The sequence below is a fragment of the Schistocerca piceifrons genome, chromosome X, assembly GCF_021461385.2.
Source record: "Schistocerca piceifrons isolate TAMUIC-IGC-003096 chromosome X, iqSchPice1.1, whole genome shotgun sequence".
Taxonomy (NCBI): domain Eukaryota; kingdom Metazoa; phylum Arthropoda; class Insecta; order Orthoptera; family Acrididae; genus Schistocerca; species Schistocerca piceifrons.
Window position 1 is genome coordinate 255,372,826 of NC_060149.1, and position 25,781 is coordinate 255,398,606.

The 25,781-nt window shown below is 39.6% G+C and overlaps 1 protein-coding gene across 1 annotated transcript in view; it reads left to right on the top strand.

The window, feature by feature from the left end:
• Positions 1-9,489: 9,489 nt before the first annotated feature.
• Positions 9,490-25,781, top strand: part of LOC124721649 (vang-like protein 2-B) — a 71,262-nt gene continuing 54,970 nt past the window's right edge. The window contains 4 exon segments of the mRNA XM_047246713.1: positions 9,490-9,981; positions 10,061-10,178; positions 22,278-22,448; positions 22,450-22,473. Coding sequence (XP_047102669.1) covers positions 9,869-9,981; positions 10,061-10,178; positions 22,278-22,448; positions 22,450-22,473 — 426 coding nt within the window. The 5' untranslated portion in view covers positions 9,490-9,868.

The window sequence follows — 25,781 nt, forward strand, 5'->3', positions numbered from 1 at the left end:
CGCACTTTAGGGACAGTAGAGGTGGGCCAAACGGTTATTCTGGAGTAACCGTTATCACAGTTCCAGTTATTCTTTGATAACCGTTATCGTTAACGGTTATTAATAACTGCCAAGTTATTTTTCGCTAGCGAATACCGATAACTCCGACAGTTAAATAACGACATAGTTGGAATCCATCAGTTTAGTTATCAGTATAACTGCGAGTAGTGTGAAATAGCAGGAATATCGTATGAATCGTGTCATAACCTCAGCTTATTAACTCCGGGTACATTTTAGTTGAAGTTAGAACGATTATTAGTGTTTCAGATTATATGTTTGTAGGTTATCGGTCGCTATTAGAAATATTATCTTCGCAGCTGCGACAGAAAGTACGCGGAACTTCGCCAAAGCACTGTTTAAGTAAAATGTTAACAACGTGCGTTTTTAAGTATGAAGTAATATGTAAACTGAGTACTGTAGGTTAAATTCGAAGCTTAATTTCTTGTGCTGCTCACATAATAGAATAAAGTGTACAGCCTTGTAATACAACAAAAAATATACGTAATGTGACAGATTCATTTACTCCTGTGCTGTAAAAGCTAGTCCTATTGGGGAAAGTGTGAGTACGCTAATCCAAGTTTTATGTCAGATTTGCAAACTGCTCGATTTCTCCAGCGACAGCATGTTTATAACATATGAAGACATACAGATCGAAAAGGTTGACAGTGTTACATTTCTGGGACTACAACTCGATAATAAATTCAGTTGGGAAGGGCATACCACATTTTTTCATTCTATTATTTCATAAGGGAACATATTCTGTGGTAACTCATCAAACGTAGCAAAAGTTTTTCGCATGTAAAAGCGTGTAATAAAAATCGTTTGTGGTATCAATTCAAGAACATCATGTAGGAACCTGTTCAAGGAACTTTGTATTCTAACCACTGCTTCCTAGTATATTTATTCCTTAATGAAATTTGTTACAAGTATTTCCAACCAATAGCTTAATACATAATATCAGTACTAGAAATGGGAACAGCAATCTACATGAAGACCTAAAATTACTTACCTTGGTCCAAAAGGGGTCCAATATTCAGGAACATGCATTTTCAATAAGCTGCCAGCAAGTCAGCAACCATTAAAAACTTAGTTTCAGATAAGGCACGGTTTACAGTGTGTTTGAATGACTATTTGATACATAAGTGTCTGATTCCACCCATCATCAATATGCCGGAAATGTCTATTTTAAGTGTGTCTATGACGTCACTACATACACATGGCAACAAACATGAAGATACATATAAATAATACAATAACATTTCCCACCAAAAATACAATCAAACCAATGGGACAACTGCGGGAAGTTGGGGGTTTTAAGGTGAGGACAAGCTAGTAAAAAAAACACACCATGATCCCAAAACACAAAATGAAGAACAAAAAGAAAAAAAATACAGCATTTTGCTACACCAACAAAAATCTGCAGGAATCGGACACTTCCCTTGAACAATATAGGTCAACTGTAGGTGACCATACCAAAACACCAATACCCACAACTAAAAGTACGAAAATTGGAATCAAACATTTCCCTTGACCTACATAGGTCAACCTCAGATGACGATACTAAAACATCAACACACACAATTATGAAAATGGGAATCGGTCATTATCCGGTGACCTATATAGGTCCACCACAGCTACTGATGCCAAAAAACCAACACCTACAACTGCGAAAAATAAAACCACAATCCCAAAAGTCCACAAATCAATCATCCCTACATAAATTAAATCACATTCAATACTTCATAAATACACAAAACATCACAGCTAGAAAAAAAAAATTAATTACCACCAGCAAATTCCGGCACTGCAACCTAGATCGACAGCCCCCCCCCCCCCCACACACACAAACAAAAACAAAAACTAACTCATAAACACCGTGCCGTAATGACATTCACACACCACAACACCTTTACGTCGAAGCAGGCGGGTGGAATCAGACGCTTCCAGTGACCCCTCCTTCTACTCTGTAGATGAATATCGTAACAGAGACTCATAGACCAGCTTAGGTAAAAATTCTGCTATATTTCAGTTTTGACAGCACTTGGTTGCAACAGTCAAGATCGGGTATTCTGTGTACGATAAATTTATTAAAAGTACGGAACTGTGTTTTATTCTGTCAGTGTACCAATTCTGTAAATATTAGCAGTTACTGTGATATATTCACGTATTTTGACAATCTCCTGACAAATGATGAGGATAATAATTATTATATTCCACTGTATTATGTTATACTTTCTGACATGTTATTTGTCATTCGCGATGGGCAGCGGCTATTTCCGTAGCAGTACGAAAATATTTGTTCGCTCCAGTTACTATCCTTTCTGGAAATATCACCTGGAACTACGACCTTTAACTGGAGTCACCGTGTCAGGAACGTCTAGACACACAGTTATTCCGTTACCAGCTTCCAGGTTATCTGTGGTGGTAGCCCGATAACTACCAGAGAACTAGAACTACGAGCCAATAACGATAACCGCCAGAGGAGAATACCGGCTCTGACAGTTATTTCCATAGTCGCTCGAATTCCTTAGTAACTTTCCTTGTACTACCCGTCCAAGCTAAATTAACACGTAAGGCGCACATCACATCTGCGCAGACAGATCGTTGCGTGTGGACAGAAGATTTGCACCAACCTGAGGTGTGTGCAAACCTGGAAGTTGGGGTTGGAGGTTTGAGCGAAACCTCTCAAATCTGTGGGTTCAAACCACATCTGCGCAGACAGGTTGGAGCGTGTGGACAGGAGATCGCCGCAAATCTGGCGCGAAAAGCTGTTTGCTCAGTCTAGTGTTTGTATTTGTGCGCACAGGGCATTAAAATGACTGATACTCGTCAGTGTTCTCGAGAGTTTGTAAGTGAATTCATTGAAATATATAGAAACCACCCATGTTTGTGGAAGATTAAAAGTAAATAATATAGTGACCCGAGACAAAAAGACAGCAGCATACAATGCTCTAATTGAAAAATTGCTGGCAGTTGACGCCTCGGCAAACAGAGAAACGGTAATAAAATAAATAAATTCGTTGCGAACTGGCGAAATTATTTGCAGATGGATGTCGGAACTTATAATTATCTCTTAAAGCTTGTAACCCCTCATATTATGAGAAAAAAATACTTGTATAAAGAAGGGCAATTTCTCCTCATAAACGGCTGGCTAACATTAAGATTCCTAGCAACATGAAGGAGCTACAAGGATTTGGAATTTTTAACTGCAATATCGAAACAAGCGTTGAGTAAAATAATACCCAACACATGTGAAGCTATTTACGCTGTCCTGAAGGATGAGTTCAGGAAGGCAAGTAAATTAAGTCTGTCAGCGAAATGTTTACCGAAAAGAGTTATCAAAAGTTCAGAAATCTAGAAGATCTGGTGTAATAGATCAAGTATACCAGCGAACGTTATGGTATTTTGATCTGCTTGGCTTTCTTAGTGATCAGGAAACGCCAAGACCAAGCAGGAGTACAGTTGAAGATGAAATTGGAGTGTCAATGTGCCAGGAAATGGAACACGAGGTAATGTAAAACAAAAAAGGTTCACCCTGCAACTGTCGCAGTAAATGTACGTGAGAAAACTGCTTTCGCTTTAGCAGCCACTGTCTACACCATTTTGACCGCCTTCTCTGCTTCCTGCGGTTGGTCAGAATGTTTTTTGCAACAGAAGTTGCGAACACAGACCACAACAGAACTTCCTCCATTTCTATATTTCAAAATAACTGAATTAAGTTTTTGACGTTTACGGGGAGCGTAGTCGCTTGCCACTGATGACGGGCGAGTAGTAGATTGGGGTTTGTGTCGTGTGAACACACCACATTTGCAGCGATCATTTGCATGTACAGACATCTGCGCCAATGTCTGCGCAGACAGATCGTTGCATGTGGACCGGGCTTTAGGACAAGCACAGTCTAACATGGACAAGGAGGTATTTGATTCGTTCCGCGCGAAATTCAAAACTGTACGTTAATTACTGACGTTTTTAATCTCATGTACATTGTTACAGGCATCACATCACAATGTTTCGAAGTGCCTAAGCCGCTCATGCGGTTTTTAGGACCTATAGTTTACGGTAATGAAGCACTTTACAAAAAATTCCTCGAATATATATCCCACAACTAAAAACATAGCTAACTTGTCCGTAAACTACGAGTAATTTTTCACAAGAAAAATATTCCAGTTCTTGTTATCTTAACTGACTAATACTACACGTTTCTGACTGCAGTGGTCTACACGGATAGGTTGATCTGCATCCCGTGTTTATCGCCAAAGGTTGCACAATCGCCTGACATTGGTTCCCTTCATTAACCAAAAGCTTAATTTGATCCTGAGGATGTTGTTTAGTTATCTCGAAAAGTTTGGATCAAACTACAACAGTTTACGAGCAGCTATGTATTTTTATGTAGCATTCCTTTCAGCGAATTGAATTTGCCAGTAACACAAACACTAGTAAATATGTTGCACACTCCTGGAGGTGCAGGAGTAGTTATTAATGTATTGCACAGGCGTAGAGAATCAGAAAAAGTTGACAGATTTTGTAATGTCAGCTAGTTAGCGTAATGATCCTATTATTAGAGCACGATCTAAACTGTATGTATTTTCTGTCAGTGTATTAAATACCGTATTTTAAAAATTCGGCGAACTGTTTTCAAACGCATACTGATATAGGAATTTTTCTTGCTAAAGATCTTTCAGATGAAGAAGTTTGCCAGTAAGATGCAAAATGTGTTGCAGTAATTCAAGATTATTGATTGTTAAACTTACTTTAGTATCGTACAACAGTGTGAATTGAAAATAAAAGCTGCTTGTGTGCTTTTCATTAGTGTTTTTGCTGATAAATAAAAAGCAAATGAAAATTGTCACTGTTAATGAAAATGAGAAAAGTAAAGCAAAATGCCAAAGCACGTTTTTAATGGTCAGAACCATGACAAAGTAGGTGATAGTTTGTTTTTTTGATGCGAGATGTAAACTTACAAACGCGTCAGAAATGAGGTATTTAAATTGCAAATACAGAAAATGAGACATTCTACACTGAAGTGCCAAAGAAACTGGTCCATCTTCTAATATCATGTAGGGCCCCCTCGAGCAAGCAGAAGTGGTGCAACATGACGTTCCATGAACTTGATTAATGTCTGAAAGCGTGGTGGAGGGAATTGAGACCATGAATTTTGCGTGGCTGTCCATAAATCCGTGAGAGTACGAGGGAGTGGAGATCTCTTCTGAACAGCACGTTCCAAGGCATCCCAGATATGCTCAATAATGTTTATGTCTGGGGAGTCTGGCAGTCAGTAGACGTGTTTGAACTCAGAATAGTGTCCCTGGACCCACTCTGTAGCAATTCTGGACGTGTGGGGTATCGCATTGTCCTGCTAGAATTGTCCAAGTTCGTCGGAATGAACAACGGACATGAACGGAAATGATCAGACGGGATGCTTACGTACGCGTCACCTGTCAGACTCGTATGTAGACGTATCAGGTATCCCATGTCATTCCAACTGCACACCATCACAGAGCCTCCACCACCTTGAACATTCCCCTGCTGACATGCAGGGTCCATGGATTCATGAGGTTGTCTCCATACCTGTACACGTCCATCCACTCCATGCAATTTGAAACAAGACTTGGCCAACCAGGCAACATGTTTCTAGTCATCATCAGTCCAGTGTCAGTGTTGACAGGCCAAGGTGAGGTGTAAATCTTTGTGTTGTGCAGTCATCAAGGGTACACGAGTGGGCCTTAGGCTCATATTGATGATGTTTCGCATACTGACACTTGTTGATGGCCCAGCATGGAAATCTGCAGCAACTTGCAGAAGGGTTGCACTTCTGTCACGTTGAACGATTCTTTTCAGTCGTCGTTGGTCCCATTCTTGCAGGATATTTTTCCGGTCACAGCAATGTCGGAGATTTGATGTTTCACCAGATTTCTGTCCGCCCCGGTAGCTGAGTGGTCAGCGTGACAGACTGTCAATCCTAAGGGCACGGGTTCGATTCCCGGCTGGGTCAGAGATTTTCTCCGCTCAGGGACTGGGTGTTGTGTTGTCCCAATCATCATCATTTCATCCCCAGCGACGCGCAGGTCGCCGAAGTGGCGTCAAATTGAGAGACCTGCACAAGGCGAACGGTCTACCCGACGGGAGGCCCTAGCCACACGACGTTTCCATTTTACCAGATTTCTGATTGTCACGATAAACTCATGGGAAATCCCCATTTAATTGCTACCTCGGAATTGTTGTATCCCATCGCTCATGCGCCGACTATAACATCAAGTTCAGACTCTCCTAAATCTTGATAACCTGCCATTGTAGCTGCAGTAACCAATATTACAACTGCGGCGGACAATTGTTGTCTTATGTAGGCGTTGCCGACCGCAGCGTCGTATTCTGGCTGTTTACATATCTCTGTATTGTATACCAATTTCTTTGGCGTCTCAGTGTATATCAGATTGTTGAAATAAACTAATTTTTTATGTCGTTAGTTTCGATTTTGATGAAATTTGGTATAAATTACACATATGAGAAGTCCAATATTTAGTATGAGGTTAGAAGAACATCGTGGCAACAGCGTTCTTTCCCTAATGTTCTGGTATAGCAAGGTTTATGGCATTCAAGATTAAAAATTAAGGCGAATGATCTAGAAATGTAATCTGTTGTAAGAATTTGCAGGTTAAACGGAAACCTCTATACCTTAGTTTCTCTGCTAATTTTTACTCTCCTAAATCTTCATCATTAATTTTTACGAAAATTTTGGCTATCATTCCTCGATCTTCGACAATCTGGCGATGTAAGCCTTTAATACTGCCATATCTTGCAGTGCACAAATTACAACTATATGTTTTCCTGCTCTGAGCTGCTGACCCAAGGCTAGCCGAGCACACCCGATCGGTGCCAAGATTTTCTGTCCCTAGACACGATTATACGATTATATTTTTCAGGTTTGAAACTACTATGTATGTCCTATGGATATAGGCTGCTTCAAATATTGAAGATCTCTCGAAAACGCGTCGCTGTTGATAAGATTTGTAATAAAACGGTTCGAATGGCTCTAAGCACTATGCGACTCAACTTCTGAGGTCATCAGTCGCCTAGAACTTAGAACTAATTAAACCTAACTAACCTAAGGACATCACACACATCCATGCCTGAAGCAGGATTTGAACCTGCGACCTTAGCGGTCACTCGGCTCCAGACTGTAGCGCATAGAACCACACGGCCACTCTGGCCGGCTAAGATTTGTTATAATTAAATATAAGGTAATAACATAACGACAGATGAAGTCTTCACGGTGTTTAAATTTAAAGCCGAGTTGGATGTTGTAAGGCTCTATAGTGGCGTAGTGATTCAAGTGCGTGGTAATATAAAAGAAGTCTAGCTAATACGTCGGTTCGCATTGTGCTACATCTAAAAGTGATTTTTTTTTGTCTTTTCTAAAAAAAAAAATTCAGGGACCTTATTAACTGAAGAAAGTGTGTTCTGTAATGTTTGATATTATGTACAGAAAAGAGCGCTCTCTCCCAGGAGTTAATTGTATTTCTCAATAATTCTCAAATTAAGCATGGAACACGCAAATGCCAGTAAATGTTCGAAATACGTTGATGATCTAGTAAAACAAAGTAATTACCACTCAAAGTAAAAAGCATAGAAAAGACATATATTTGAAAAAGCATTAAAACGTAACTTTTCCCAGCCTCCTAAAAATAAAAATTCAATCGCTAGTTACTTAAGGAAACGTTTTCCAAACAAGAACATCCTAATACTATACAGATGTAATTTATTCTGATATTAGAGCAGGAATGTAATTGCAACTCATTTTTTCTTGTTATTTCTGTTACTTTCAAAAGTGTAAAGGTAGGTAAGTTTTCTCGCAGTGAATTGTAATTTTTCGCATATATTACAAAATATTTAACACAGCCATCACTCTTTTATCATTGGGAAAACTTAACCTCAAGTATTTATCATAATACATAATTATGGTTTAGAAATAGCCAGTACGAAGTTGGCAGGTTCACACTTTCAAAGAAAAGGCAAGAATAGTTTTCAAAATTAAAATGAATGTACCAATTGAAGATATGAATTGCTGCTTTAGTTCGTGAGCAAGAATGGCTACCACAGTCACAGTACTCCATACATACAATACTTTTACGATTTCGGAAGAGTGTTACAGTAATACTACATTTATTAGCCTGGTGTTCAAAGCATGCATGATTTTGTATGTATAACTAGATAAAATTACATTATGTATGTGGTCCTCAAATGAACGAACAATTCAACTAAAACAAACTCGATAAACAAATCACCGATACACAGCCAGTAAATCCGTTTCAATTTTTTAATACTAATGGGGCACACACAACGATTGGCTATTTGCTGACCATTCCTGAGAATAACATAACTTTGTTATCCACACATTACTTTCAAGCTTGTAAATAATTAGATATTGACAACAGCAACCAGTCACATTACTTCAGATAGGTAAACTACTAAAAAAAATGTTCCCTAGCTGGTGGCATGCATCAACATGACGATGGGTGCAAGTCCCACTCCCAACCGAAATCATGATGAAACTTCCTGGCAGATTAAAAGTGTGTGCCAGACAGAGACTCGAACTCAGGTCCCGAAGTCGAGTCTAGGTCCGGCACACAGTTTCAGTCTGCCACGAAGTTTTATATCAGTGCACACTCAGCTGCAGAGTGGAAATTTCATTCCAAAATCATGATACCTATTCGTCCAGGGGCCACACATTGGGGCCAACGTTGGTGCTAATAGTGTTCGTCCAGTGCGTGGATCAATGAAACAGCATTGGAACCAACGTTGGCTCCAATGTTGGTACGACTCCATTGCTTGTCGGTATTTCAATGGAACATCAAAGAACATTTGACTAATACCGCTACGCGGACCACACATTGGCACTTTCATTGAGTTCTATGTCTTTGTCATTTCGAAACCGTTGGTTTGTTATTTCGTCGTCATCTTTGTAATCATTTCTAAGTTGAGTTTTTCGAAAATCTCAGGAACAGTAGAGCTATATTGTTTACACTCTAAATCACAAAAGCACCACCCGCTACCTGCAACTCAGACAAATTTATCTTGGTTTTATACGAATTCAACTGAATGTTGGCTCAAATGTTTGGGCGCTGTCCCACAAATATTTGCCAACGTTGGCACTAATGTGTGGAAGTAGATTAAGAACAAATTGGATGACAGTTTCACGAGAAACTCGCAGCGCCCAGACACAATAGGATCGGGAAAGTCGATAAACGTTCCCGATGGTCGGAACTTGGCAAGTACACGTGATAGTGACGTCACGGAGAAGTTTGCCGTGGTGAATCTAGCGGCTACCAAAATTTGACTTTTTTCGATAACGACCAAGTTTTCGACCTCACCGCAATGTCGTACTATCGATGTATGAAATCGAACTATTTCTGTCATAGGATCGATACGTACGCAAAGTTCATAGACTTTCAAGACAACGCTGTTTTGTATGTGATGTGTTGATGTAGCCGAATAAGAGAGGAAGTTATAAATGTTGCGCGTGTTGACGAAGCTGGAGGGAAAAGCTCCAGGTTATTCCCATTGTGCTACACTTGTAGTGTATTTGACATGTTGGTTCAGAAGCAGTATAGTTTCACGAAATAAGGCATTGTTTGACAGCAAACGATGCAGTCGCGTACTCAGGTCTGATTATTGGGACGTGCGATTAGCGTATATGGGATCACTGAGTCTTATACGGTGTATTGAAGTTGGTGCTAAAATAAAACTACTATGAGTGCATACAGGTCAGAACAGACGTGATGAACAATTTACTGCTTTCCGGAGCTGTTTAATTTCTTTAATGTAGCTAGTAATGGAGACGGAGTCTGTGAAGTCGGCTGTGAGCGAACAGAGTACCAGATCCAGGAGATCGCGAAGTCATACTCACAGGAACAACCACAGACTACATAATAATCATAGCTTAAGGTAAGAGGAAGTGTAAATCCTATTAAGTTTTATGTTGGCAATTTATTTCGTTTTTGTTCACTTAGAGACATTTTGCTAGGAGCAGCCGAAGTAACAGGAAAGCAGAGGATTCTATGGCACCCTTCCAGACGTCTGTCACTCTTAGAGATGAAAATCGGGGTGGTCAGGAGGTGATTGAAGTCCAGATTCTTCCGCAGGTAGGACTGCAAATAGAGTTTTACAACTTGGACCATAAGTGCGCTATTTGGCACCCTTGTCCAATTCGTTCTTGGTGCATTATAACATGCATGAGGCTTGTTTGCAGAAAATCAATAACAAAAGTTACTTTTTGATAATACTTAGTTGAGTCACATGTTAGAGCTTGCTACAGCCGTACATAGTATGTTTCTGCCAAAGTGGATTATTATCTGAGTGAATAACCTGATGCTGGGGGTGTCTAGGAGGATGAGAGCAACAACTTAATAATAATATGCTGATGGTCCAGAGCATTGTGTGATTACAATGTGAAATGCAGAATTTTTGTGCTGGTGTACCACTTTAAGTTGTCACACATATCATCATCTTATTTCTATTGAAACTAACTCTGTATTTGCAAGTCATTAGAGAAATCAATGTGGTGCTTTCCAAGAATTAGTTGAGTCATATCACTGCGGCAACAAAACCGAAAATGAAGTTTGCTGTCCCAGTTATTGAACCATGGTGTTTGTTTTGTTTGCAAAACATTTATTGGCCTGATAGCTAGATTCTTCTGAACTCAAGTTCAGAGTTGTGGCCTCTTGTGCCCTGTCTTATATATGAACGTACAGTCTTGATTCGCATTCAAGAGGAATAATTTTCAGATCCTCATTTAGGCCTACTATGGATTTTCTATGTTGCTTGAGGAGGGCAGCATTCTCAGCTGTTTCCTACTGTATTTTTGTACAACTGAGAATATTCTTCCTATCTTATGATGTCAGTTAGATTATTAACTACAATCTTCCTTCCTTCTCTTTTTGTATTTCAGAGCAGTGAGGTTCAAATTCCAGTTTAGGTTGTCTGTCGGTGCCCATAAGCTCATAAAGTGACTGCTGGTATGGTACCATATACGGGACTAGTGTAGCAGGGGATACAACCCGTCGGCTTTGGACAATGACGTCACAAGTGGCCAATCGAGAAGCGATTCTTCTTAGTGTTGTAGCTCCCTTCAGTGGCTGATAAGTGTTTTTTGGCTTTTTAAAAAAAAAATCTCACGAGATAGAATAAACAGATCCACTTTATTAAGCAATCAGTAAAAAAACGAAACTGAAACATAACAGCAAAAGCAAAAATGGTAAACTGCTCTCTGGCGACTTGTGACGTCATTGTCCAAAGCCGACGGGTTGTATCCCCTGCTGCACTAGACCCCCATATACTGACCGAGACCTTTGCTTCTGCTGCTGAGCCAGTGTTCCGGTGGCATTATTGTTTGTGAGATGTTTAAAATTTAACTTTCCTTCTTAAGTGCTTGTAGAATTTGTGTGGTGTAGCTTTTTGTTGTTAAATCTTTTTGCCAAATGTTTGAAATATAGATTTTTAGTAATGAACACTACACCTTCTTTGCGAGTCTTTGACAAGGATATGTGTTTCCCAAGCTTTATTTCACTTACCTTGGTTGATCTGTGTAAAATTGGCACATTGTCTCCCCGCCTCTCCCCCCCTCCCCCCTCTGCATTTTCCAGTATGGCTCAGACGTAAATATTAGGCTTTGCTGCCAGTCAGTTTATTAATAGAGCTAGATTTTCTGTGTTAACTTTCGTTGTCTTCACCAGCTCAGATCCAATTTGTCACCTTCCAGTCCGACCTATACCTCAGGCTGCACTACTGATCACTCTGTCATCACAACCAAAAACTTTTTGGGGTGTGGGAGGTGGTCCAATACGGCGCCATGATGATGATCTATTATGCAGTTGATTTTGTATGTAATTACTGCAGTCAAATCCATGAAATGTTCTATGAATTACCTTCCTTTCTGTGTAGATATGAGTTCTGCTCCAAAGCATTGTTCTCGGATTATTGCCTTACCAAGATGTTTTGTTTTAGTAATTTTAGAGTGAAAAATTTAGAAAAATTAAAGCTTCTAATGCGGTTTTGGCAATCTTACCTTATAAAAATTTTGTGTCTTGTGACTTGAAGAGAATTCTTCCCCTTTCAGGGCTGCGTGTTGTGATATGCAGTTGCCTATGACTTTTTGTCAGAAATTCCTAATTTGTTAGGTTTATTTCTTGAAAGTTTGAAGAATTATTGGATCAGTTTTAGTGGGCAATAACAACTTAGCTGCAGTGACTTTAAGAGAGAAATATACTCAGTGTCCTAAACGGGATTAATTAAGGCCTTCGATACCTCTTTGCCTACTCTCTACCAAATTATCAGCTTTCTACCTACCAGTGGCCACAACCTATATCTGAAAAAATAGGTGGAGAAAGAAAGTCAGTGTTCTGTTCTCTTCTTATTGGCATATATTTGATATCGCACACAAATCATCATTGCATCACAGGATAGAGCCAGCATCTGTTGTTGGTACATTCAGTTGGCCCAAACTTGAATGGGCTGCTCATTGGCTTCTGCTACAGCTACTAAATGTATTATAGGTTACACAAAGTCTGACCAACTGCCAAGTAATGATATTGATTACAGATTTACTTTTTCTACTGGCATGCCATCAGGAAAGGAACTGGTTGTGTTGATTCTAGGCTCGTTACCTTGGAAGCACTCAAATGAATTGCATCTTAGGGAGATATCATTTTCCAAGTATATGTATGCAATTGTAAGTGATAGAGCATCTTAATTTGGTAAAAACCAAATGAGCTAATGTATTTAAGACACTGGTCTCTCAGATTTGGGAGGATGGGGGATTATGCTCTGTTAGGCCATCCTGATTGATGTTTTTCATAAATAATGTTAAGCAGATTCTGGGCTGGCTATGAAGCCAAGGCCTTGTCTAGTTACACACCTGTATGCATCAGTGTGATGCGATTCTTTTTTTTTTTTATTTTGATGATTTTTTTGAGCTGGAAGCCCCCATACTGGCTGAGCAAGTTATGCGAAGTATATTTTCACAGCTTCCTGGACCACTGAATCATGATAGGATTAAGCAGCTCGTCTGGCATCTGTGAAAGACGATTTGCTTTTATGAAAGGCAGGTATTCATCAAATCCTATGTCGGCATGGTAAAAGATATGTAGTACTAACAATATGGACTGTACAAGAATATGTATTGAACACCAGCAGCACACCTGCTTTTTACAGCTCAGCAAGTCTGAAATGGCTTAACATTATATTTCCTGCGACCTTTCTGTGGATTATGAAAAACTCAAGCTACTTGCTGCAACAACATCCTATTGGGATTCAGTCTCAAAGAAGCTGTGGAAATACAGTCAGCAGATAACCTTGTCAACAGAGACGAAGGTATCCAATGTGACAAATCATGGAAACCACTCATTTCATTTCTGCAGTCTCAGAGGAATTATTATTATGAGTCCTCACTGGCTGCCATTCCAACACATGCCATCCATTTTAGTAATCAACCACATAATTTGTAAGCACTGTAGAGTTACTGACCCTGTGCTTGCTTTGTTTTACTCTTTGGCCCATAAAGTTTTATCTATAACTGATGCTCTTGATGCTGACATTATCTCTAACACATGCACAGTTACTCCACAGTATTGTCACGTGGTTTAAATGCTGCCAGTCACTCACCTTGAAGATGATTGTAAGGTTATCAGATGAAGTATCTGAAGCAGAAATAATACTATCCTGGATGCACACTGAGGATTATGGAATAATGAGGTGTTACCCAGTCCAGTTGGGAAGAAAAGGTATTCATGGTACAACTTGACCAACTTGACTAAAGGAAGGGATCACTTGGCAGGTCACGTGAGGCATCAAGGAATTGTCGATTTGGTAATGGAAGGGGGGGGGGGGGAGAGAGAGAGAGAGAGAGAGAGAGAGAGAGAGAGTGTGTGTGTGTGTGTGTGTGTGTGTGTGTGTGTGTGTGTGTGTGTCAAACCAGTCATCAGACGGAAGACCACAATAGTGTCAATAATACTAGATGAGATGTATAATGCAATTTTCGGTATGAATAAAAGAAAGAGCACTGGCGATAGTGGTGTTTCCATAGAAGTGGCCAAAGCTGTAGGCAAAGCAATATGTTTCTCCTTTCAAGGGGTTATTACAGAACAACTGCAGAGTAAGTCAATTCTCCCAAAGTGGAGGAGCATGCTAATTGTTCAACTTCATAAGGAAGGTGACTGACAAGAGAGGAATAAAATACTGTACTTTACTGGGAGTCAGTGGTTTTGAGAATGATTTTCTATTTTCTGAAGAAAAAAGGCATTTTTCAGCATATAATAATATAGAATATAGTGTCAGCATTGCAGCTGCCAGTTGTTCATTAGGAGAGTGAGAAGTTCATTACTGAGATAGTAGTCAGGCAGGGAGTGTCCATACCACCAGAACTATTGTCCACCCCCGGTAGCTGAGTGGTCAGCGTGACAGAATGTCAATCCTAAGGGCCTGGGTTGGATTCCCGGCTGTGTCGGAGATTTTTTCCGCTCAGGGACTGGGTGTTGTGTTGTCCTAATCATCATCATTTCATCCCCTCGATGCGCAAGTCGCTGAAGTGGCGTCAAATCGAAAGACTTGCACCCGGTGAACATTCTACCCAATGGTAGGCCCTAGTCACACGACATTTACATTTACCAGAACTATTCTCAGCAGCCCTAGTGGATGTTTCCAGATTCCTAAACTTGGAAAACTGAGGCGGACTAAATATTAATGGAAAATATCTGTTGACAACTTGTGTGGTTTGCATCTAGTGCAGAGAAAGTTCAACAGTGGATGGAGTCATTTAATACAGCTAAGTTGAAAATTGCCTGAAAATCTGTTATAATAAGACATAAATAATCCACAAGAAATACACTGAAAAAAATATAGCAGGCCATCACTTAACAATGAAGTCTTTTTAACTGTATGATTAGTTTTTTAACTAGGGCAACTGAAGACAGCAGCTGGTTGCACAGGGAAAAAAGTAAACAGGAGACTAGAAGTGACCTGGAGTGCTGTTGATAAACTACACAGTTTTTGTGCTTAGCTTTTGAATGTGTCTAAAAATGAAACTTAGCAGTCATTGTGCATTTCCAGTTTTGCTTTATGACATGGACATGAAATGTGAAAACCATTGAAAAACAGGATAGCTTATTGAGCTGCAGAGACATGTCTAAAATTATTGGGAGGGATGGGAAAGAAAATGTGCTGTGGAAAAGACATAATTACAACTGAAATTAAATTAAGAAAGACATTCAGCCAGGTAAATAGGTGGTAGCAGAGATATGGGAATGTGAGTAGATGATGATTGAAAATGTGCAGGAGTGACATGGTTTTGGCATAGTTCATATCAATCAGGCAGGCTAGGAAGAAATCTTACCTTCATAGTCTCAGATGTTGTTGAATTTAGCATATGTTAAAATGAAGGACTAAGTAAGAAACATGTATTTTTTTTTTTTCTCCAAAAAGTTTCTGCTCAGAGATACAGCCCTCCAAAGATGACACTGTGCAAACCATTTTGAATATGCGAATTTTGGAAAAAAAAATTAAATGCTTTATCTCTGGAACAGTTCTAGTTGTTTTGTTGAGATTTTTTTATTTGAAAGATAATTGCATTACGATTACAAAGAAATCCTCCATTTGGACTTGTCTGTTAAAGTTCTTTTACTATAGCATTCTGAACTTTCTTTATAATTTATGGATTTTTTTTTAAATACCAGTCCATAAAATTTTGACTTTTTTTTCTGTTGATTAGTACCATATAGTTCTGCATTCCCAGAAAAGGAGAGCTTCCACTTTGAGGTTGAACAGGTTTTATAAACAATTGAAATTTTTGCCATACATAAAACCTATTTTATTACCACATTATCACATAACAGATTCATAAAAATCAAAACTTAGCCTTATTTAACATAATTTTAGTTTTGGAATAGGAGTAAGACTCATTTTTCAAGCATTTTGAATGATTCCAAAATGTATGTGAAAGATCAATTTATACAACTTCTGTGCACTCTGTTTTGTGCCGAAATTAGCCAGTCAATGAACTAAAAATGTGTTCCACTGCTTCAATATGGTCCTTTGATATAGAGTGATGCCTTCCTATTGAACCAATAGGGACTGGAGTACTTACAATCTTCAAAACATTTTGAACAGGAAGTGAGCACTGTTGGTGTTGTTGCTGTCCTTCAGCTGGAAACCTATATCCAGCAGCTGGTCCATGTGGGAGCATAAAAGTTCACTACAGTTTCATTTAACTCGTAACTGGTGTCCGTAATCTCCGCAATCCACCAGTCACAGTCTCACACACACACACACACACACACACACACACACACACCTCTTCTCAGATTGTGAATCTAAATATTGATATGAAATGATCGTTTGGCATTGTTGGCCAGGAGGCTCCATGCAGGGGAGTTTGGCCGCCGTATTACAAGTCCTTTTTAGTTGATGCCACTTCGGCAACTTGTGAGTCGATGATGATGATGATGATGATGATGGACACACAACACCCAGTCGTCTCAAGGCAGGCAAAATCCTTGCCCCTGCTGGGAATCGAACCTGGGACCCCATGCGTGAGAAGCGAGAATGCTACCACAAAACCACGAGCTGCAGACATCTGAATATTATCCTGCTGTTTCTGAGGTGTTGGCTGAATGAACGAAATTTCTTCTTTCTTGCTCTTTAATGTGTGTGCAGTATGAGTTTGCCCATCATGTTGAGTCCAAAAATGTGTCTTCTGAATTCCTTTCACAGGTGTAGTTTCTTTGGGCCATTCTTCTTTTTTGTGCTCATGGAACTCTTTGATTTCCTCTTTGGACACAAGAATGAGATGGGTGGATGTATAATATTTCACAACTCTTGTAAAATCCTCAGCATTCTGAATCACAGCTGTATTTGGTCTGGAAAGATTGTTTTGTAGCATGGTGCTTCAGCAGGCCGCCTCCACCATCACAGTGCCACTTCCCGTGACCAGTAGCACTTTATACCCAATCAGTTGGTACAAGCGACTTACTCAATTCATACAGCTGGTAATGATTTTTAAAATGACTAGGAGCACCATCAGAAATAATGATCTTCTTTTCTGCCCTTGTTTGCAGTTGAAACTGCAATAATTGTAGTTTTGTCGTGAAAATGTCACTGCTGTAAAAATTGAAACCTGGCCATTACTCCAACAATACCCTTGCACTTCTTGTGGGAGAATTGCAGACTGGTTCTCAGAAAAATCACAGTGAAGCACTAAGCGTAATTCTTCAGCCTGTAAAGACCCTTCCACTTCTGCAATGTCTTGTTCTTGCAATTCCTTCAGATGCTGGCGTGTTACTGCTTTCACTGACCATTTGCCAAGTTCATCAATGAAACTGTCAAAGGCAACAGTTTTCTTAATTAGTTTATTTACCTCCCATGTTGCATATGTAATTTCTGCAGAGTTTTCTGCTGCATCTTCTAGGCCAAGTTATCCGTAAAGACAGTCCTCCCTGTCCAGGGCAGTCACCACATTCTTGATACAAACAAGTCTCTCGCTTTACGTCACAGACTACTGATGACTTCACACGCCCAACCAAGATGTCACATATCATGTGCTCCAGTAATTTCTCCAAAGTTATCACACAAAGTTCAAAAGCCGGCCGGTGTGGCCATGCGGTTCTAAGCGCGTCAGTTTGGAACCGCGTGACTGCTACGGTCGCAGGTTCGAATCCTGCCTCGGGCATGGATGTGTGTGATGTCCTTAGGTTAGTTAGGTTTAAGTAGTTCTAAGTTCTAGGGGGACTGATGACCTCAGTAGTTAAGTCCCATAGTGCTCAGAGCCATTTGAAAGTTCAAAATTTGCACAATACACACATAAATATAGACATCTCTAGGTGGATGTGGAACTACCCACTTGGGTTGTAGTGCATAAAATTTTGATCTTACAATATGTGAAGTTGTATAGTTGCTCCTATAAATTGCAAGAGTTTCTTTAATTCTGCGAGTCATGTACCTCTTCACTTTCACAACTTTTTGAGCTTCAACTGTTACAGTTACAGTTGCAGTGTCAAAAAATAAATTGTAACTGTAACAGTTAAAGGTTGGCACTCTGGTGAGTACAGTCCCATTCATCTTCCAGATAAAATGACTACAGTATTTGAATGTGAGCTGCTTCTACAGTATCACCATAATAGGGACCTGGTCTTCCAAAGACTCCTTTTACAGACATCGCATTACTTGATTTTTCTACCACGTACGTTGATACTGATGGAACATGGTTCCAAATTGTTTTCTTTGAAAATGTCTCTGGAATAATAGTTAAAACTTGCACATTTTCACTTTAGGATGCACAACATTCAACTCCTCAATTGATGTTTGTGGAAAAATTCCTGGCAAGAGGTGCAAGAGTGCTTTGGTTCATTTTCTTCTGAAGATGGAATTTCTACTTTGAAGAGTGTGGTCAGTTGTGTTACAGTATATTCATCCATAACTTTATTATTTTCCTCTGTGCTGTCTTGATGCATAGAGCTTATGACTCGACATCACTGACCACGGTTTCTTAACCGGACTAGCACCTACCCTGTAGTTGACTGATTCAGGGTATTTATTTCTTCGTCTATCGATGCAAAATTTGCAGCATCTGCACCATGGGAGTCTTCACTGTTTTCAGATACTATAGTTTTTATTCTTTCAAAACATTTCAAACACAAAAAGTCGTCACTGGAAACATCTTCACTTTGAAACAGAGTCTTCAAATGAGAACACTTATTCCGAACCTGAACAAAGTCTGTTTTTGTTTGTTTGTCTTATATATCACACTTTTATGGATATGCAGATAGTTGGCACATTTTACTCTCCTGTGGCCCCAGTCGAAAGACATTTCAAACAGTCCTTTTCACAAAACGCACTGCAACTGTGTCAATTGGCAAATTCCTCATGAAAACAGAACTCACTGGATAGTCTCAGATTTCCTAGAAGCCTCTTCCGTAAACAAATTAGCACTGAACAACTACAATACAGAAACCTACAATGAACAACCATGACAGAGAAACTGACGAGAAACTACAACAAAAAGAAATAACTGCAACATGAAAGTGAAGAGAAATAACTGCAACAAAGACAATAGAAATAAACGTTGTAACACAGAAATTACTAAGAAACAACTTCAGTGAAGACATACATTACCTTTGGGGGGGGGGGGGGGGAACCAGGATTTTTTAAAATAAAACCTGTCCAACTGAAAAGTGGAAGCTCTCCTTTACGGTGAATATAGTACTACATGGGGAAAAAAAATCTAACTATTGTGGATTGGCATTTTTGGAAAAAAAACATTTTTTCTGTAAATTATAAAAAAAAATTCAAAAGGCGACAAGAACTTTGACAAATATGTCCAAACGGAGGATACCATTGTAATTATAAAGCCATTTTCTTTCAAATAATAAAAAAAAGCTAACAAAATATCTAGAACTGTTACAGAGAAATTCGCATCTTCAGAATGGTGTTCACAGTGTCATCTTTGGAGGCCTGTATCTCGGGGCAGGAATTTTTTGGGAGAAAACAAAAAAATATGTGTTTCTTACTTACTCCTGAATTTTAACGTATGCTAAATTCGATAACATCCAAGACAATGAAGGTAACCCCCCCCACCCCCACCCTGCGCCTGAAGTGATGCGGATAATGTCTTTTATGTAACTGAAGACCATAATGCGTGGAAAGTCTCGAAGCCTTTATCTAGCAGTGGGTATCAAATGACTGATGGTGGTGATTATGGCCATATGCAGAAAGTACAGACTACCATCAAGAAAACTAAGGCCTCCATCTGGAGTGAAAGGATGCGTGTGAGAATCATATACCAAAATGAGAAATAAAATTACACCAAAGAAACAGAGTGTGAAACTTCGTTACTAGCATAAGAATAACAACGAATGGGAATATTATCAGTGAGGAAAGACTAGAAATAGTTCCTGCTATTTCTGAAATGCTTGTTATCCATTAGTTCTGGAAATATTTTTAGGGAGTGTATTTATAACCTTATGATTCAGAAACAACACATGTTTATAAAAATTAGTAAAGAAGATAGATATTGAATGATATGACACCTGAGAGCTAAGCTGAAGAAGGACAAAGTGTATGAAAGCACATAATTAACAGCTAATTGTGTCTCAAGTGTAGCAATCTGTGTGGACAACTTCGGACTTCAAAGACTAAAGTAAATGTGTTTATTGTCTGTAGCTATATGCCAACTAATAATGAGACAGCATCAAAAAGCATGTCAAATTAAATTTTCAGCTCAGAAATAATTTATTATGATTAATTGAAACTGGGTAACTTTCCACCAATTGACACACCTCGACTGCAAATCTTGCTTGAGAAAATATTCAAGAGAAGATAGGAGACAAATGACCTTGATTTTGTGCACTGCATATGGAAACATTGGTTTTGATCCTATTCATCTCACCAACTAGAAATTTTTGTTAAAGTCATCTTGTATCCTCCTACAGTCACTCAGTTTCGACACCTTACCACACACCACCATCATCAGCAAACAACCACAAATTGCTGCCCCCCCCCCCCCCCCCCCCCTGTCCACCAGACCATTTACATATATGGAGAATAATAGCACTCCTATCACACTTCCCTGAGACTCTTCTGACAATAACATTGTCTCTCAAGAACACTTGCTGTAGAGGACAACATACTGTGTTCTATAACTTAAGTAGTCTTCCAGCCACTCACATACCTGTGAATCTACTACATGTGCTTGTACATTCTTTAATAGCCAGCAACGGGGCACTGTGTCGGACACTTTACGGTAATCTAGAAATATGGAATCTGCCTGTTTCCCTTCATCCATGGTTCATAGAATATAATGTGAGAAAATGGCAACCTGAATTTTGCATGAGTGATGCTTTCTAAAACCAAGCTGATTCACAACCTGCGAACCTCGCAGGAGAGCTTCTGTAAAGTTTGGAAGGTAGGAGACGAGATACTGGCAGAAGTAAAGCTGTGAGGACCGGGCGTGAGTCGTGCTTCGGTAGCTCAGATGGTAGAGCACTTGCCCGCGAAAGGCAAAGGCCCCGAGTTCGAGTCTCGATTGGGCGCACAGTTTTAATCTGCCAGGAAGTTTCAATGGAAACATAGTTTGTAAAGAGAATGTTGCTGAGTTCTTTGCGGACTCTTTGCTAATCTTCATCATCAAGATAATTAATATTGACAATTTCATTTCCAGAAGACTGGGCAGTCAAACAGTTTTCCTCGAGAAGCATAAGAGACTGATAAATGTGCCAAAAATATTGTCAAATAGACAAGGCACTGAGCATTGGATAAGCACTAAGAAATGACAAAAAATTACTCACCCCAAAATGTTGGCATTCTTAGCAGCTTATTCACAATCCTTCACCACAGCTATTGTATATCGTGAAGTCATGACAACAGCCTCTGACATAATATCATAAAAAAAGAAAAATCACGTAAAGCTAGGTCAAATGATTGTGGAGAACTTTGAGTAAGATGACAGCATGTTTATATGCATGGCCAATCAAAAATTCTGGAAATTAATATTTAAGATGACTACAACCATATGTATGAAAGTCAGTTGAAGTGTCGTCATGTTGCAACATGAAGTCATCACTATCTTCAAATAATTAGAATGTAAGCCAGTCTCATAGCATGCCTAGGTGCACAGCAGTAACAATTCTCTCTACAAATAAAATGATCCATATACTTTGAGAAAGGATGTGACAGAAACACATACACTTGAAAGGAAATGGCAGGGTGTCTCCTAGTCACATGGAAATTTCTTAGATACTTTCTCAAAAGGCGAGGGCCCACATTCAGGTCGTTGCAGCACACAATTTTAATCTGCCAGTTCGACAAGACTGTAGACTCAGTTGCAGAATGAGATATTCATTCTCATTCCTTTTTTTGATGATATGTAGGGGCTATAGAACCACTACTAGCCACCTTTCAACATCAACACAATTTTGTCATTCTTCTGTTCTTCGTGCTGTGTGTTTCTCGTAGTTTGTCATACAAATGCTACATACAATCAATTATTCTCTGGTTTGTAACAATGTTATTAATGCTGTCTGAGAGTGGCACATATTGGTGGTGGTGGTTTTACTGAACATAGTCATTGTTCTTTTTTACTTATTGTAATGTGAGTGTATGATGTGGTGCTACATTGTGCATAGGCCTAAGAATTAATTGTGACTGCACTAGAAATATTGTGATCACACTACATTTTTAAATTATGTATTTTCATATAGGATGACAACTGGGGCGAAAACACTACTGCCTTGACAGGCAACACTTCTGAGCAGTCAGATGCAGAGGAAATGGCTGTGAGCCAGTGGAATGGAGAACCTGACACAGGCTTTAGTTTCATGTGTCATCGGTATCTGGGATCTGCCCTTACTGGATTTGTGTGTGTTGCAGCTCTTCCTCAGTCCCCCTGCAATGGTGGTATGTATTCATTTTTACTGTGAGACAGAGTAACTATCCCAGCAATGATTTGGCATATTGTTAACTGTACTACTACTACTACTACTACTACTACTACCACTACCACTACCGCTACCCTATTACTACCACCACCACCACCACCACCACTACTACTACTACTACTACTACTACTACTACTCTTTTTACCTTTACTACTGATGTCTTTGTGGTGTAATGTACCTACTGTTACACTTGGTTCGTATTATTAGGTTAGATAATGATAAATCTTTTTTTTTTTATCAGGAAGACCTACACAGATGAGACAATACACTGTTGCGTTGAATGCTGTGTAATGTTAATGGTGCTACAGGCACATGATGCAGTAAAGAAGTATGTATAAGCAGAGCAGAGATGAATGAGAATTAGTATATTGATGATACTACCTCAAATGGGGAAATGCACTGATGTAAGTGACTTTGACCAGAGGTAGATTGTTATGGCCTGGTGCCTGGCATTGAGCACCTCGGAAATGACTGTTCGCATGCCACTGTTGTGAGCATCAATAGAAAACAGTTGGAGGATGACAAGGTGTTGGATGTCGATTCCTCATTACAGGACATGGCGGTCACAAGCTTGCTCATACTGTAAAGCAGGATAGGCATCAGGCAGTCTGTGGCAGATCTGACAAGAGTACAATGCTGCTACATGCACAAGTGTTTCAAGAGTGCTGTGTTGAGTACCCATTGTTGAATATGGGGCACTGCAGCAGATGACTACCTACATGTTCCTGTGCTGACCGAATGACATCATCAGTTGTAAGTCCAGTGGACGTATGATCATGGAGATTGGAGCATAAATCAATGAAAACTTGTATCCTGGTTGTATGAATCTCTTGTTACACCAAGTCGATGGCCGTATCTGGATACACCATAATCCAGGTGAACAGCTGCTTGAATGGCATTTTCCAGCAGAATAACTGGATGTCACATGGTCAGAATTAAGCTACGGAGGACTGAGGAGCACGATTGTGAACTCATGTTGATGTCTCGACCACCAGATTTGCGTGATCTGGACCCGATGAAATACGTCTGGAACACTATCGGGTGACAGCTCTGCACCCACAAACCACTGGCCTATCACTTACACTAATTGTGTGACCTGTACATAGACATCTGGTGCCACATATCTCCAGTAACATACCAAAGTTTTGTCTAAGCCAGCCACACAGAATCTACTAACTGCATAACACAACTGTCAAATTCACCATATGGTGTCATAGCACACCACATGTCTTTTGCGGTTCTTGAAAGTCAAAGATATGAGCTGTCACAACAAAGATTTTGCTTCTTTATGTTTTTTATTTATTTTTATTAAAACTGGAGCACTGCCTTTGCACTGCAAGGTGTACAGTGATCTTTAAATGCTGTCTGGTGACCAGTAAGTCTTCCTGTGTGGCATGATGCTGGCAGCCCCAGTGGTGTGGTCATGTTTTATGCTCTTGTGGAGCCTTCACAACTTTATTAACTTCTACATTCATTTGAATGTTTAACAGGGATATTAAAGGTGTTAGTTCGGGTTTTGTTGACAAGGAGTGTACAGCTTTCTCAAAATCTATAAATATCAGACACCACAGTAATTCACACTCGTTACTACATTGTATGAATTCATTCCCAACTAGTAAGATGTCCAATGTGCTATATCTTTTCCTAAACCCAATTTGTTTGCTAATTACCTGTATACCTAGCAACAACACCCAACTTTATGAATGAAAGTGTGTGATTCCAGAGTTCATTGCCTAATTTGATATGTATACTATATAGACAAGTACATAAAGTACATATAACAACAACTGGGGTCTAACAAAGAAGAATTTAATTTTGATAATGTAATCCAAATACAACTAGTTCCGAAGCCACAAACAACAAAAGAAATCACAAAACAACTTAAAAATAACAAAATATTTGGAGAAGACAATATAGTTGTTGAATTATGGAAACACTCTAGTGACGACTTTATTATGTGTTTAACTAGAAATCCCCCACCCCATGGACCTTGCCGTTGGTGGGGAGGCTTGCGTGCCTCAGCGATACAGATAGCCGTACCGTAGGTGCAACCACAACGGAGGGGTATCTGTTGAGAGACCAGACAAATGTATGGTTCCCGAAGAGGGGCAGCAGCCTTTTCAGTAGTTGCAGGGGCAACAGTCTGGATCTGGCCTTGTAACACTAACCAAAATGGCCTTGCTGTGCTGGTACTGCGAACGGCTGAAAGCAAGGGGAAATTACAGCCGTAATTTTTCCCGAGGGCATGCAGCTTTACTCTATGGTTAAATGATGATGGCGTCCTCTTGAGTAAAATATTCCGGAGGTAAAATAGTCCCCCATTCGGATTTCCAGGCGGGGACTACTCAGGAGGACGTCGTTATCAGGAGAAAGAAAACTGGCATTCTACAGATCGGAGCATGGAATGTCAGATCCCTTAATCGGACAGGTAGGTTAAAGTTAGATATAGTGGAAATTAGTGAAGTTCGGTGGCAGGAGGAACAAGACTTATGGTCAGGTGAATACAGGGTTATAAACACAAAATCAAATAGGGGTAATGCAGGAGTAGGTATAATAATGAATAGGAAAATAGGAATGTGGGTAAGCTACTACAAACAGCCTAGTGAATGCATTATTGTGGCCAAGATAGATACGAAGCCCATGCCTACCACAGTGGTAAAAGTTTATATGCCAACTAGCTCTGCAGATGACGAAGAGAGTGATGAAATGTATGATGAGATAAAAGAAATTATTCAGATAGCGAAGGGAGACGAAAATTTAATAGTCATGGGTGACTGGAATTCAATATAGGAAAAGGGAGAGAAGGAAATGTAGTAGGTGAATATGGATTGGGAGGAAGAAATGAAAGAGGAAGCTGCCTGGTAGAATTTTGCACAGAGCATACCTTAATCATAGCAAACACTTGGTTCAAGAATCATAAAAGAAGGTTGTATACATGGAAGAAGCCTGGAGATACTGTAAGGTGTCAGATAGATTATATAATGGTAAGACAGAGATTTAGGAACCAGGTTTTAAATTGTAAGACATTTCCACGGGCAGATGTGGACTCTGACCACAATCTATTGGTTATGAACTGTAGATTAAAACTGAAGAAACTGCAAAAAAAAGTGGGAAATTGAGGAGATGGGACCTGGATAAACTGAAAGAGCCAGAGGTTGTAGAGAGCTTCAGGAAGAGCATTAGGGAACGATTGACAAGAATGGGGGAAAGAAATACAGTAGAAGAAGAATGGTTAGCTTTGAGAGACGAAATAGTGAAGGTAGCGGA